The sequence below is a fragment of the Brassica napus genome, chromosome C3, assembly GCF_020379485.1.
Source record: "Brassica napus cultivar Da-Ae chromosome C3, Da-Ae, whole genome shotgun sequence".
NCBI lineage: Eukaryota > Viridiplantae > Streptophyta > Magnoliopsida > Brassicales > Brassicaceae > Brassica > Brassica napus.
This window is the reverse complement of record NC_063446.1, coordinates 15,820,191-15,835,450: the sequence shown is the minus strand read 5'-3', so window position 1 is coordinate 15,835,450 and position 15,260 is coordinate 15,820,191. Positions and strand designations below refer to the sequence as shown.

General features: G+C 39.6%; 2 protein-coding genes and 1 pseudogene across 2 annotated transcripts; 2 read left to right on the top strand and 1 right to left on the bottom strand.

Moving 5' to 3' along the window:
- The first annotated feature begins 476 nt into the window (after positions 1–476).
- On the top strand, positions 477–2,835 carry LOC106429627 (annotated as a pseudogene).
- Positions 2,836–5,033: 2,198 nt separating this feature from the next.
- Positions 5,034–6,528, top strand: LOC106429623 (ubiquitin-conjugating enzyme E2 6). The gene is made up of 6 exons (XM_048752712.1): positions 5,034–5,181; positions 5,304–5,383; positions 5,586–5,700; positions 5,780–5,832; positions 5,930–6,058; positions 6,149–6,528. The coding sequence occupies exons 1-6, from the start codon at positions 5,138–5,140 to the stop codon at positions 6,289–6,291; spliced, it is 564 nt and encodes a 187-aa protein (XP_048608669.1). The 5' UTR covers positions 5,034–5,137; the 3' UTR covers positions 6,292–6,528.
- A 78-nt stretch (positions 6,529–6,606) lies between these two features.
- On the bottom strand, positions 6,607–15,257 carry LOC111202348 (ATP-dependent helicase BRM). The gene is given in 16 exon segments (XM_048752709.1): positions 6,607–7,359; positions 7,443–7,691; positions 7,806–8,294; positions 8,377–9,924; positions 9,997–10,239; positions 10,344–10,547; positions 10,632–10,715; positions 10,990–11,082; positions 11,195–11,281; positions 11,380–11,467; positions 11,685–11,797; positions 11,912–13,219; positions 13,345–14,204; positions 14,207–14,564; positions 14,716–14,873; positions 14,962–15,257. Coding segments are annotated over 15 exon segments (6,486 nt in total). The 5' UTR covers positions 14,857–14,873; positions 14,962–15,257; the 3' UTR covers positions 6,607–6,738.
- Positions 15,258–15,260: the final 3 nt, after the last annotated feature.

The following is a 15,260-nucleotide window of genomic DNA, read 5'->3' as shown; positions in this document are numbered from 1 at the left end:
TCGACAACATACTGCAAGATTTACGTAGATCATATGTAATTAATTATAAGTAAATATTTATAGTGTATGTAGAACTGTCAGTCGTATAACTGTCTATTTATATTTCTCAGTTAACCAACTTGAAAAAAAAACTGTTATCAAATGTAGTTTGGACCAAATGTTGTTTAAGCATGAAACACAATGGAATTAATTCTTTGCTCTACTATTAGATACGAACATTGTTGGTCATAAAGATCTAAGCTCTTTTTTTCCCCCAAAATATTAATCTTTCTATAAACCAATTTCAAATTTTCAATCAAAGGATCAAATCAAACCAGAAATGATTATTTTACCAAAAAACAAAAATCAGAAATGATTGATAGATTGGTGCAATTAGTAGCAACACATGAAATTTGCAGTATTGAGCAAAACAGAGTGACACTACTTCTTGTGACCCATACAAGTACAATTTTTCATGCTCTTTAGACTCACGAGTCACTTGAGAGAGAGAGAGAGAGAGAGAGAGTTGATAAACAAAGCTTCTTTCTCTTCACATGGATTTAGTGTCTTCAAGAAGGACCTTAGGGAACTTCAACAAAGCCCTTCTTCTATGTCTCTCTCTTTCTCTCTGGTTCTTGGTCTGATTAATTGCATCATGTTTGGAGGAGAATCAAGCTCTGGTTCTACCGACCATTGCATCAAAGTTGTACCTACACACGGAGGCCGTTATATTCAGTACAACGTTTATGGACAGCTCTTTGAAGTTTCAAGAAAGTATGTCCCTCCCATATGTCCCATTTGTAGAGGTGCTTGGGGTATTGTCTGGTAAGCTCTCTTCTTCTCACCAAAGCCTTCTTCTTTTTTGAATGCTCATTGGTTCTTGATTCTTGAGTTTCAGTGCTGCGGTGAACTCAGTGAATGGAGAGAAGGTGACCATTAAAAAGATCGGTAATGCTTTTGATAACATTATTGATGCTAAGAGAAACTCTACGTGAAATCAAGCTTCTCAGGCATATGGATCATGAGAATGTAAAAAACCTTATTCATCATTTCTCATATTGATTTTCTTTATCTATATTTTTGGTAGTTTATTGATCTTCAAGAACGAGATAAACAGCGGATACTTACTCTGTTTCCTCTGTTTTTTCTTTAATCTTCTCATCTTCAGGCCTTGGTTTGATTCTTCAGGTCATAGCCATCAAAGATATTGTAAGCCCTCCGCAACGAGATATCTCTCAACGATGTCTACATTGTCTATGAGTTAATGGACACTGATCTTCAGCGAATCCTACGTTCTAACCAAACCTTAAGCCATGATCAATGCCGTGTAAGTCTAATCTGATCTCTCTGGTATGATCTTTATTCATTATTTACTTAGCTTCCTTTTTACAGTTCATTGTGTACCAGCTCGTAAGAAGACTCAAGTACGTGCACTCAGCCAACATATTACATCGTGATCTAAGGCCAAGCAACGTGCTGCTTAACTCGAAACACAGAGCTCAAGATTGGCGATTTAGGGGCTTGCGAGAACAACTTCAGACACAGACTTCATGACTGAATATGTCGTCACACGTTGGTACAGAGCTCCTGAGTTGCTTCTTAACTGCTCAGAGTACACCGCAGCTATCGATATATGGTCTGCTGGTTGCATACTCAGCGAAATCATGACGGGACAACCTTTGTTTCCTGGCAAAGACTATGTTCATCAGCTTAGGCTTATCACAGAGGTAAAATAAGCATCAGTTTTTTTTTCCACCTTGTCTGAAAAAACACCCTCACTTGTTGAATATACAGCTTGTAGGCTCTCCAGACAACTCCAGTCTCGGTTTCCTTCGCAGCGACAACGCAAGAAGATACGTGAGGCATTAAACTTCCTCGATACCCGAAACAACAGTTTGCTGCTAGGTTTCCAAAGATGCCACCTTCTGCTATCGATTTGCTGGAGAGAATGCTCATCTTTGATCCAAACTGGCGCGTCTCAGGTAATAACAACAAGACAAAACATTCATGAGGCTTTTGCAGGGCCGGCTTACATAGGGGGGGCGAGAGGTGCGACCGCCCCGGGCCCAATCCGTTGTCCCCCTATTTCTTAATAGATAAGGGCCCCATTTAAAAAAAAATACATGTATTTTTACAGTGGCGGATGTAGAATTAGTTTTTGGTGGGGGCAAGTCATACATAAACTCAAAAAATTAGCTAGAAAATGATATTCATTAAAGAAAAATAACTAAAATTTAGGTACGTATATTAAACAAATTTTAAAAATTTCATGGTGGCACTTGCCACCTTCCTGAGCAACGTACATCCGCCACTGTATTTTTATATTAAAAATAAGAAAAAAGGTCCAATTTTTTTTACATGAAAGGATTTTTTTTATTTCCATAGATTTATTTTTAAAAATACTTCTCGTATTTTGAAAAAAAAAACATATATCTATCAGATTTTTTTAAAAAAACCAAAAGTTTATAAATTAAAATTTTTTTTTGCCCCAGGGACCATGACATCATTGAGCCGGCCCTGGGCTTTTGCAGTTTTCTTTAGGCTTATGAACATTTATGTTGTGTGTGTAGTCGATGAAGCTCTTGGACATGCTTACTTATCACTGTACCACTATGTGGCCGGCTCCTTTCAGCTTTGATTTCGAGAATCCTTCATGCACGGAAGAACACATAAAGGAGCTTATCTACAAGGAGTCTGTCAGATTCAATCCTGACCATTGAGTAGACCAAACAAAAAGAACGTGTTTGATGATGGTTCTTTTTATGTCTTTCTTTACTTTACATTGTTTTGAAAATAATTTTTGCTGAATAATTGCTAATGGTGTGTGTTAAGAAATTTGAGTGAGGATTTAGTTCATGCATGTGGACACGTAAATAGTCTTCACGAAAAAGGACAAAGAAACCTAATTTATTGTCGACGCGTCTTCAACAATCGTAACTCGTCTTAAGTTATTGCTCACATTTCTTTTTCTTTTTTTGACTGAAGGCATTTGCTCACATTTCTTTTGCAATAAGTCATCGTCCTTTTTGGTTTATAAAAATATCACTTATCCACCATCATTCTTCTTAGAAAGTTCTCCCTTGTATGATAAATAGTTTTTCGTTCAAAGGTTCATTTGCCTCTGAATAAGAAATGTTCGCTATAAATGGAAACTATTAATGAGTTGAGAGTTTGATTTGTATACGATTGTATAAGTATAATTAATGTACTAATCCTTAGTTGTTAAGGGCCTCACGGCAACAGTGGATAAGATTAAGACAAGATGCCACTTATCATCATCATGTTTTTTTTTATCTTGTTTAATTAATTGATAATTTGTTGAGTGTTCAAAAAAAAATTATTAAAATTTTGTTAATAAGAATAAACGCGGTCACCAGAAATGATAAATGTAAACGGAGCAACTAAATAAAATATTTCCAGTTTAAGAAAATTATATTATTTACGAATTTTATCAATTTTGTTTATAAAATAAAAATCCTCAGTTACAGTTCATGCCATACGATCCTAGATTGGTGTAATCGCAGTAGCTGCAATTGCGGGAGACGGGAGTTTACAAATGCGGATGATTGCGATTTTAACCGGTTTTAAGAGATTTATACGACTGGTACTGCAGTTAGAAATTAATGTGTTTGCGGGACACTTATGACTAGTTAACCATAAAATACAACAGCGGTTAAATAATAAATTAATAATATTTATATTTTATATAATTTATATAATTATAAAAATATTAGTATTTCTATTATTTCAATTTAAAATTTTTATTTTTGTATTTATGTTGTTTAAAAAAAAAGAAATTTTTTTTACCTTCCCGCAACCGTAAACGTTAACTGGAACCAACTTTTAAATTTAAGAAGTTTAAAGCGGTTTGAAACAGTTTAGAGCGGTTTGATTGATTGTTGCAAAACGCCAACAACCGCTACTAAGCGCAAAAGTTGTGTTTGCGGGTGGTAGCGGGAAAACCAGTCATGCCCTAAGTATTTATATTTTATATAATTTATATAATTATAAAAATATTAGTATTTCTATTATTTCAATTTAAAATTTTTATTTTTGTATTTATGTTGTTTAAAATAAAGAAATTTTTTTACCTTCCCGCAACCGTAAACGTTAACTGGAACCAACTTTTAAATTTAAGAAGTTTAAAGCGGTTTGAAACAGTTTAGAGCGGTTTGATTGATTGTTGCAAAACGCCAACAACCGCTACTAAGCGCAAAAGTTGTGTTTGCGGGTGGTAGCGGGAAAACCAGTCATGCCCTAAGTATTTATATTTTATATAATTTATATAATTATAAAAATATTAGTATTTCTATTATTTCAATTTAAAATTTTTATTTTTGTATTTATGTTGTTTAAAATAAAGAAATTTTTTTACCTTCCCGCAACCGTAAACGTTAACTGGAACCAACTTTTAAATTTAAGAAGTTTAAAGCGGTTTGAAACAGTTTAGAGCGGTTTGATTGATTGTTGCAAAACGCCAACAACCGCTACTAAGCGCAAAAGTTGTGTTTGCGGGTGGTAGCGGGAAAACCAGTCATGCCCTAAGTATTGGATCCGATAGATCACAAATCATAGCCGATTGGCTTGATCAGGTTATAACCGAGGGCAATATTTATTTTTTCCAACTTAAACGTATAGTAATCAGTTTTTTTTTTTAAAAAAAAAATTAATTCAAAACTAAGATAAGAGATATATAACATAAACAGAAAAACAGAAAAAATAAGGAAACAGCCTATATTTTATTGTTGCAGTGATAAAATTGATCAGACATCTCTACTATTCGAGTAACTGAGAGTAGTGCGGTTGTGTTTAAATTTGAAAATAGAAGATTTTCTGGAGACTAACGTAATACCATTTGACAACAGAATAAATAGGAATTATGCAAAACAAAACAAAACAGAATAAATAGGAGAAAATAATATAATATGTTTTTTGGCTTGTTGTGATATAATTAGTCAATAATCAGATATTAATGTTTAAAATAATAAAAGAGGTAACGTATTTGACTCTTAATTAAAAGAGTAAAAAAAAAAAAAAAAAAAATGGGACAGATGGTAATAAGGCAAATGTCCATTTCATTGTCTCATAGAATCATTTTCTTCTCTCTCTCCCTCTCTATCTATCAAACCAGAAGAAGAAGAAGAAAGGAGAATCGGACATGGCTTCGCCGAGCAAACGCCGAGAGATGGACATGATGAAATTGTCTGTGCTCAATGCTCTATCTAGTTCATCGAATTCATCTCACGATTTGGCTCTTCTTTTTTTTTTTTTTAATATACATATTGGATCTGTTGATGATGATCTCTTCTTCTTGTATCAATCAGGATGATGAGTGATTACAAGGTGGATACTGTCAACGACGATTTGCATATGTTCTATGTCACTTTCCATGGCCCCACTGACAGTAATCCCTCCCAAAAAAACTCTTTGATTTTGTTCTTGTCTTCATAAGCTACTTGTCGATAGAATAAGAGTCTTCATAGATTCACGGTCTGCTCTATGTAATAAGAACTGAATTGGGATTTATCATGATGGCTGTTCTTTAACTTTGATGATGTATATGATCTTCATAGATGATTATCTTTGTTGTTGTTTGTTGTGTGAAGGTCTTTACGAAGGAGGTGTGTGGAAGATCAAAGTCGAACTCCCTGAAGCTTATCCTTACAAATCTCCTTCTGTTGGTTTCGTTAACAAGATTTATCACCCCAATGTTGATGAATCGTAAGTCACTGAGCTTATCATTTACCAATCTTGATCACTCTCTCAACCTATATATGCTTCTCATGTTTTTTTTTGGCAGTTCTGGCGCAGTTTGCTTAGATGTAATAAACCAGACATGGAGTCCAATGTTTGGTAATTTATATATATATTCTCTCTGTCTTTTTCTTTTTTTCTTTATGCCTTGATGATGATTGCATCCACTAAACTTGATCTGTTTTTGTTTGATCAGATCTAATCAATGTCTTCGAGTCATTCCTTCCTCAACTGCTTCTATATCCAAACCCATCTGATCCTTTCAATGGTGAAGCTGCCTCTCTCTTGATGCGAGACCGTCCTGCCTACGAACTGAAAGTCAAAGGTTCATCTCGCTCACTCTTTCTTCCAACTTGCTTCTCTATTCTATTCAACCTCTCATTGACACATTGGTTGGTGTCTTTGACATTTCAAGAATATTGCAAGAGGTATGCTAAACCAGAGGACATTGGAGCACCTGAGGAGATCTCAAGTGATGACGATGATGATGATAGCATGAGCGAACGTGGTTCAGACTCCGATGACAACGATGAAATTGCTGGAAAAGCCGATCCTTGATGACTTCGTTACAATATCCAATCTTTCTTCTTTGTACTTTGATTTAGTTTATTTCCAAAATTATAATCCATTCATGTTCATTGCATGGAGGAGAAAAACACTTTCCTCTGTAAATGTGTAAACACTTGTTTAATTCTTTAGGATCATTGAAACTCTCTTTGCTTCAAATGTAAATAACATGTACCAATTTGCAGTCTTACAACAATTTAGACATGAATACATCTCATTTTGTTTGTTTTTTTGATCAAACAAGGAACATATCTAAAGATGGGAGGATACTGCGAACAAAAGGACATATTCTTCTAAACAGAAACATACCAAGAAAGGAGATCTACAGAAATTATTATTTGTTTACAAAAAGGTCCAAGACTCGCTGCTACATTGCTTTCAATTGCCACATTACATATCACACCTCTAAGCACTAAGGATAAAGGAGGCTTAATCTGTCTATAAATGGCTCGGCCTTCTTTTACCAGAATCCGTCCTTAACCTCTTCACCGGATTAGCCCATCCCACTGAATCACCAGCCGCACCGCTGTTGTTTGGATGAGTGCCTTGGTTTGGCCATCTTTGCTGCTGTGCTAGCTTTGTCTCCCTTGTACCTGAACCAGACACCGGACTTCTAAGACCACGACCTACCATTGCTGGAGGTGACACCGGGCTGCTGGATCCGGCGGTTCTGGTTCTTGGAGCAGATTTTTCTCTGTCTTTCCTCTTCTTCTTGCAGATTACTAGTTCCCCTGGATGAGCTAAAATTGGAGAGTCGTCGTTGTGGCTTGATGTCCCGCCAAGCTTTGTTTCTTTCTGAGGTATCTGTACTCTGATCCTTGAATTCTCTCGTTGTTGAGGCCTCTGAGGGGAGCTTGGCTCCGGTTCCTCTTCATTTACCGGCTTTTGCTTCTTCCCCTGATTAATACCTACTGCTCTTGGGGACAGTGTAGATACCAACGTTGGGGTTGGTCCAGAGAAGGAAAGTGCATTCCTTGCTTCCCGAAAATCTGAATCTGGAAAAGACATTTTCAGTAGATCAAAGAACAGGTTGTGAACCTTCCTTGCTTCAGATCTCACCTGCGCACGATTTTTTCCACCTTTATTAAAACCCATTTATATATATCAAAAACACAAAATCCAAAGAGCTGCAAAAACTAAACCTCGTGCGAGAATCCATAGAACTGCATTGCTCCTCTTAGCATATACTGCACGTCAGATGCGAGTTCCATAACCCCTGCGTACTCTAGCCTTTCTAACCGGTGATCTATCTCTCGCAGTTCCAAAAGATTATTTACACCTCCAGCTGCATAACCAGTCTGAATTCTCTTCCACAAATTTGTCAGCATAGGCACAATCTGCTGACCTTCTTTGTCGATTCTCCTTTGGAGTTTGCTAATGACCGTTTTGCACTGCACATGCAAGCAATGGGTGAGTTCAGACCAACCATACAAAATAGATTTACTGAAACATCGACAATATAAGAGAGAATGCAATGAAATTTTATTCTATTTGACAGAACATACCCGTTTTTGTATGTTGTGGGACATTCTTGCACCTGCATTTGAAGAGCCAATAGGACTAGTTCCATCCCATGTTTCTCTGGCAGCTTCAGTGTTGTCCTCCAGGGGAGGCTGTGTAGTATTCAATCTACCAGATTTTGGTGATGATACATGAAGCTTGGAAGTATTAGCTACCTTCTTTCCAGGTAAACTCCTCAGTCTCGAGGATGAATCACTCTGTTCTTGTCTTGAACCATGCGAGTCAACAACTGTCCTCAATTTTGATCGATAGCTACGATCGACTTGCAATGGCTGAGCTACAGGCATATCAGTACCGTCTATTCTTTCTCCTGTTTGACGGGGTCTTAGACGAATACTCCGTTTCCGCTTTATTGTAGGTTGCAAAACCTGTTCTTCTCCTTCATCACGCTCATGGGCCCAACTTCCTGATCGTTGGAGATCTATGTGAGAATCCCCCGATGCTGCTATTTCCCCATCTTCTGTATCATCCACCTGTTCAACAAAATTAAAGAAGCAAAAATTACACAAACTATAAAGAAGTAGAGAGGCCTGCGAGACAGGACCAGGTGCCTACCAGTCTTTTTGAGACAGAACCTGGCCTAGTGTCCAATGCAGACAAAGACCCAAACTTTCGTGAAGAAACTGGAGAAGCCATCTCTTTCGATCTATGACTTTCTGGCGAAGATCCTGAAGAACCAGCATCATCCCGTGGAGTAATTTTTTTATAACAACCAGACCGCTGAGGATAATCATAACCGCGGACAGGGTTCTCTCCATCAGATTCGTCTTTGTTGGTTTGGTGATTACCAAGAGCACCAATTAGTTCATCATCATCAAATTGTTCAATGTCTCCCTCTTCTTCATTCCCAGAATCAATGTTCCTTTCCTCAGAGCTTTCCTCAGAGTATCCTCCAATGTCATCTTCAATTTCCTTGTAGTTAATCTTTTTGCTCTTGGGCCGACCCCTTTTTCTCTCACCTCCAGGCCCAGCAGTTTGCACGATCAGATTACTGCTCGATAACATGTTCTTTGACGGTTTCTTAGACAAATCAGCAACGGTAGTATCCACCTCTCTGGTGCTAGCTCGAAGCCACTTAGGCACCTGCTCATGAGAAGTCATCTCCTCGGTCCAGTCAAATTCTTCATCCATCTGATCAAATAACTCCACTTCCTCCTCGCTTCTGGCAATCATCCTGTTCACCTCATGGAGAGAAGGTACATCATGGACAGTTTCTTGATATCTCTCTTCATCATGCAATAAAGTCTCCAATGTCATACGCCGCTCTTCATGAGTCGTCCTTTGGTCAAAACGCCCAGCATTAATGACTTCATCAGCCATGTCGATCTTGTACTGTTGAATATTATTCCTAATGAGACCCTCAATAGATCCTATATACCGGTCTTTCCCAGCCAAATCATCCTCTACGTCTATTGAACTACCACTTCTAAGCTCGTCCTCCTTTTGATGGCTGGAAAATTTTTCAACAACTGCCTCCATATAAATTACTTTTACTTCCCTTGTCTGCCCAATACGATGGGCTCTGGCAACTGCTTGTTCCTCATTCTTGGGGTTTGGATCCGGATCATATATCACAACTGTGTCAGCAGTCTGAAGGTTGAGACCCCTTCCAGCTGCACGTATACTAAGCAGGAAAATAAAACAATCAGTATCAGGATCATTGAAATCCACAATAGCTGATTCCCGATCTTCTAGGCTGGTAGTCCCATCTATTCTTCTGTATACAAGCCTCCGCCATTGCAAATACTCTTCCAAGATATCAAGGAGTTTCGTCATCGTACTGAAGAGCAACACCCGATGGCCTGTCCTCTGTAGCTTTATAAGAATTCTATCCAGAATCCACAATTTTCCACATGACCTCACGAGAAAATCCTTGGAAAGATCATTGAAATATGGATAATTGAGCAAAGGATGATTACATGTTTTCCTCAACTCCATGCACCTATTATTTAAAGTTCTGTATATCTTGGCTTGGTAGATCGAACTCTTCTGAGTCCTAAGTTTTTCATCGTCTGGATCAACTCTTAGAGTTCCGGTAGCTTTAATCCAATCATAAACGGCACTCTGTATAGCAGACATTCTACATCTTAAAACTACGGAAACCTGCAGCCGAAAGCATTATCAGAAGAATCATCTAGGCGAAAATATAACGGCAGCTAATACCACAGAACCTACCTTAGGGGGAAGTGAACCTTCAACATCCTCAACACGACGTCTAAGCATGAACGGCTCTAAAATTTGATGAAGCCTGTGAATGACAATGACCTTTTTCTCAGTTTCCAGCCAGTCATCCTCTATATTATGCGCAGGACCTTCTCTTTGAAAGGGTTGCGCGAACCAATCATGAAATGCTTTTCGATTGTCAAAGACATCAGGAAGGAGCAGATTCAATAATGACCACAGCTCTTTCAGATCGTTCTACAGGATTTAATAAAAGCACAATAAGATTCATCTATTTACTAAACATAATATGAAAACTCAAAGAATCTTGGTTTTTAGTTGTTAGATGTACTGTTACCAACCTGTAAAGGTGTCCCAGTGAGAAGTAATCTCCGTTGGCAGCGGTACCGGTCAAGATCTCGGGCCAAAACAGACTCTCTGTCCTTCATCCGTTGTGCTTCATCAATTATGATGTATTTCCAATCAACTTTTGAGAGTTTTGATCGATCATACATAATGAACTCATAAGTTGTAACGAGGACATTGAACTTCATGGCGCAAACTTCCTGTGTTTATGAGACCAGGGGATGTGTCAATCAACAATTTCAAAACAAAATCTGGAGTAAACACAGCTTTTTTTTTAAAATTACCTGAGCGAACAATTTTGAACGTTGATCCTTTGTACCAACATAATATATGCATGAAACAGATGGCAGCCAAGTATGGAGTTCACTCTGCAAAAGAAAAGATAGCAAATGCTGATAAGCATTCAAAGGAACACAGAAGAGCTGACCAACCGGAGATGGCCATGTCACCACAACTAACAGCTAGCTCTCTAGAGTAAACGTTAAGAAAAAAAGGATAAAGAGATTTGTGGGGTATTGGAGAAGTGAGTTGAGTAACTATGAGTTAGAGACTTGCGGTCTCGTCTCGAAAAAAACACTGGTTATAAGCTGATGCAGGGTTTCTGTGAAAAATTATAGGCGAGGCCTTGTAGAAAACACAAACCTTCCAGTTCACTAGAACAGCATTGGGAACGATGATGAGATGTGGTCCATAATTGCCCTTAAACTCCATAAGGTAAGCAATCAGTGCCATTACCTGCACGGCGAAGACTGAAAACAATCAGCGCCGACAAAGTATAATGCATTGCTCGCCAAAGGCAAAAGTAAAGTAAATCCAGGAGTTCCTGAAAACTGAGAGCAGACTTAACCTGCACAGTTTTTCCAAGACCCATCTCATCAGCCAAGATCCCATTTAATTTGTTATTATACAACGAGAGCATCCATTGCAATCCAACCTGAATGACACCGAGCGGAAAGCCTTAGAAACCAGCAACATGTGGCACAACAGAAAAAAAGAAATTCACAATACATAGAGTCTGGATGAAGGAGATACCAGCTGGTAATCGCGCAAAGTTCCAGCTTGAAGCATTGAAGGTTGTCTCACAACCAGTTCGTTTACAGCATGAGCCAGAGTATAATACCTAGCGAAAGACATAACAAAACGGGTAAAGAACATTCTAAAGACAGCATCCAAGGAGACTATTGCTTATTGTACGTCGTGTACAGTCTAAGTGTCGGTATTTTACAGATAAGCATGAACTTTTTAAGCACACAGTTGTATTGGCTGATAAATTATGAGTAACAACTAGTACTTTGCTATTTCCCCGTCTAAATTATTTTTGGTGAGTAATGACTTACTTGTTGACAGATGAATTATCTTTTGGCGCATTCATTTCCATAAATCTATTTCTGATCACAACTTCTTCCCGAGCACAAGCAGCTGCTGCCCTGACCTCCTCTTCTGACAGGCCCTGCATCAAGAACAGAAACAGATAAGCATAGTCAACATTTAAGCTGAATTTGTAGAGTTATCTACAGGGAGTACGGGAAAAATAGAAGTGGCGTAGAGAAAGCAGTATGCATACCTGCAATCTAGCTGCAACTGCTGCAGCATTCGCTGCCTCCTCCACTTCCTGTTGATTCTTTGTGGCAGTAATCTTACCTCCAAGTTTATGGAGATAATCTTCGGTTTGGGTCAAAAATGAAGAGAGAACAGCATATCTTTCAGCAGCATCACCAGGTATATTTGTTTGCTGTTCCAACAACATCTCCCTGTACCTTTCTACATCATTGTTTTTCAAGGCCTCCATCCTTTTGTTCCGGCCATCATCTTTTCTCTTTGAGAACTCTCTCAACATCTTTTCATGGTATTTGGCCACTCCCCTGTTACGAGCAGTGCGTGCATCACGTATAGCCCAGTGAGCCTCAAGGAGTTTCTTACGCCACTGAAAAATGGTTTTCAGCTGCTTCTCTCTAACAGCTTTCTGGCTGGCCAATACTTGTCTATTCATTTCAAGGCGTTGACGTTCACACAACCTCACAAATTTACGGTATGGCCTATCAGGCATGGACATTATCTCCTGTTGCTGTCGATCCACTTCATCTCTAACACGAGACTGAAGATCCCGTAGCCTAAGCTTTTTCTCTTCAATTTGAAGCCGCAAAACAAGATCAGGCCTAATCCTTTTCCTTTCCAAATTTTTTGCTAGTAGACCATTTATCTTCTTCAAACTGTCTGCTCTTTTCTTATTAAAGAACTCTGCACCTTCTTCACAAATCAGATCTTTAATATCATATGCCAACGTGAGATTGTTATTAGCATTGGCTGTTGCAGACCCATAAGAGTCATGTTTTCGAGTGAAAAAGGGAAAATCAAACAACGGTCCATGATATTTCCTGGCAGAGGCTGTATCCTTGTGCTGCTGGGGAGTGTTTGCTTGTGAAGGAACATTAGATTGGTCTCCATCAGATGCAACAGCTTTTCCCTTATCAGCATTAGAATCACTTCTAGGAGTCTGTTGAGTACTAGCCTCTGCTCCTTGGTCTGACTTAACAGGAAATACATCAGTTTGTTGCTCCAGTTTCGTAACCGCATCAATAGAAGCAGGTTCTTTTCCCCGGTTTTGAAATAATTGGCTGTGGCTCTTCGCCAAAGGTACTTCTGTATCTCTAAGATTCTCTTCCTCTTTAGAAAATATCTGTCCATTTGAAGAAGCAGCAGCCTGAGACTCTTTTCCAGACTCCAGCAACCTTGCTTGGTCTTCTACAGTTTTGTCTGTAGATCTATCCTGAACTTGTAACCTCACAGGAGAAACTTGCCTCTGCGTCTGCAGTTCAAGCGGTGGTGGGGCAATAGCTTTAAGAAGCTCCTGAGGCAAAGAACCTTCTCCTTTCTGTCAAGTAAAAAGAAAAAAGATAATCAATGAGCGTGAATTGCAGAACCGTAAATGACGGCAGTGATAAATCCCCAGCAACATATACATAATAGAAACAAATGAGGAAAAGACAGCTGGAAAACCTTCAAACGCCTAAATGCAAGTATCTGGGCTTTGAGAACATGAAGTTGTTGTTTAGTAAACCCTGATCGCTGTTGTGCTTGTTGGGTCCCCTGTCCACTCTGACGGGAAGAATTACTGAGTGGGCCAGCATCAGATGGAGCTGCTAGATTTGGAGTCGGTGCATTTAGCTGCCTAGGCTGTTGCATCTGCAAATTTTCAGAAGAACCTAAACGTTTTTTCTGATCCAGAACATGTGCGTCATTTGCAGACGTCTGCAGGGAATTTCCTGACTGCACCCCATTTGTAGGCTGCGCTAAATGTCGAGGATACATAGGATTATCTCTCCCTTGGGAGAAGGGACTCGCAGCAGGGTTCACCATTCTGGGACTGGAAGTCGAGGCAAATGAGTTTGCATGTCTGGCCTTCGCTGGTCCTCCTGACTGCCCAGAGAAATCACTAGCAGAGTTAGCACGAGGTGAATTCTCACCTGGAACCGCTGAAGATGAAACCGGCTGGCTAGAGACTGGCATAGCTGGTGACTGTGAAGCCACATTGCCTTCAATAGCTTTCTGTTGGGCAGCCATTCTTGCCTGAAGTATGTGCGACATCTGGTTGGCGTTAGCAGGATGTGAGAGATCAATATTACGCTCACGCGCCCATGTCTGCATCGCCTGCCACTGCTGTGAATGTGCGAGTTGGTTGGATCCCATGTTATTGACACCCTGCATCGCCTGTGGTGCCTGCATTGGCCTTATGATATTTCCAGGCATTAGTTGCCCCGTTCCAGCCTGCTGAGGATGAGGTTTTGTTTCGTTCCTTTGTTGAGGACCTGAACCCATCTGCCTTTCACCGTGAGCAAGCTGTTCACCCGATGGCCTAGCGACGAGGCCTGGGCCATATTAGATGTCTGCATGGGCATCATTTCCTGCATATTCAACACACCCATCCGTGCATCTTGATCCTTTGAAGAACCCATCATAATTCCCATTCTAGCTTGCTGATGTGCCTTTTGTTGCTGAGCTTGTAAAGCAAACTGAATATAGGCTTGCTGCATTGGATTAATACTTTGCTGGCCCTCACCATGTTGCTGCTGTAGTTGAGGAGAGTCAAAGAACTTCCTAGGTTGCTGAGGCTGTCGCATAGAGCCAGAGGGAGAACCAAAGCTGCCACCTCCCATCATCCCACCAGCATGATACGCAAACATGCCATCATTTCCCTCTGAGTTTCTCAGCTGATGTTGCTGCCATATAAAAAAAACACATTAATTTATCAGCGGCGCTGATAAACAACACACGTACTTCAAAGAGGCTGGAGGTAAACACTAACAAATAACTAAAGAGAGAGTATCGTACTCCTCTAAACGAACCAAATCCACTTTCAGAATCCTTTACCTGCCTAGATGCCAGCTGCTGCTGTTGCACAGAAGAAGACGAAGAAGACGGAGACGCAGCAGATGACGTGGAGTTGGTCCGACCACCGGGACCCATGCCCGGATTCCGGGCGGGCCCTCCACCACTGCCTCCAGATTGCATACAATTCGACAAAGAACCTAACACTCGAACACAATCAAACCCAAATTCTTCAAACTCACAATAAGAAGAAGAAGAAGAAAAAATAAAAAGTTGAAAAACCCCTACCAAACCAAAAAATAATAATCGAGAAGCAGAAGCAAACACGCCAACGTTCGAAAAGGCACGCACACACTCAGTGGTTGTCACACACACACACACACTCTCTCTCTCTCCAGATTTGCATCGAATTTTTTGTGGGGAGGGTTAATCTGAGAGAAGCGAAAGTTGCGGGATGCAAAGGTATAAAACCAGATCCTTTGTGGGGCGCTTTTCGATAAGCGAAATCCACGGATTCGATGATTGATTCACAAACTCACGCGATCAGAAATTTCTCGCAGTCAAACCCTAGCTGCTGCTGATTTACT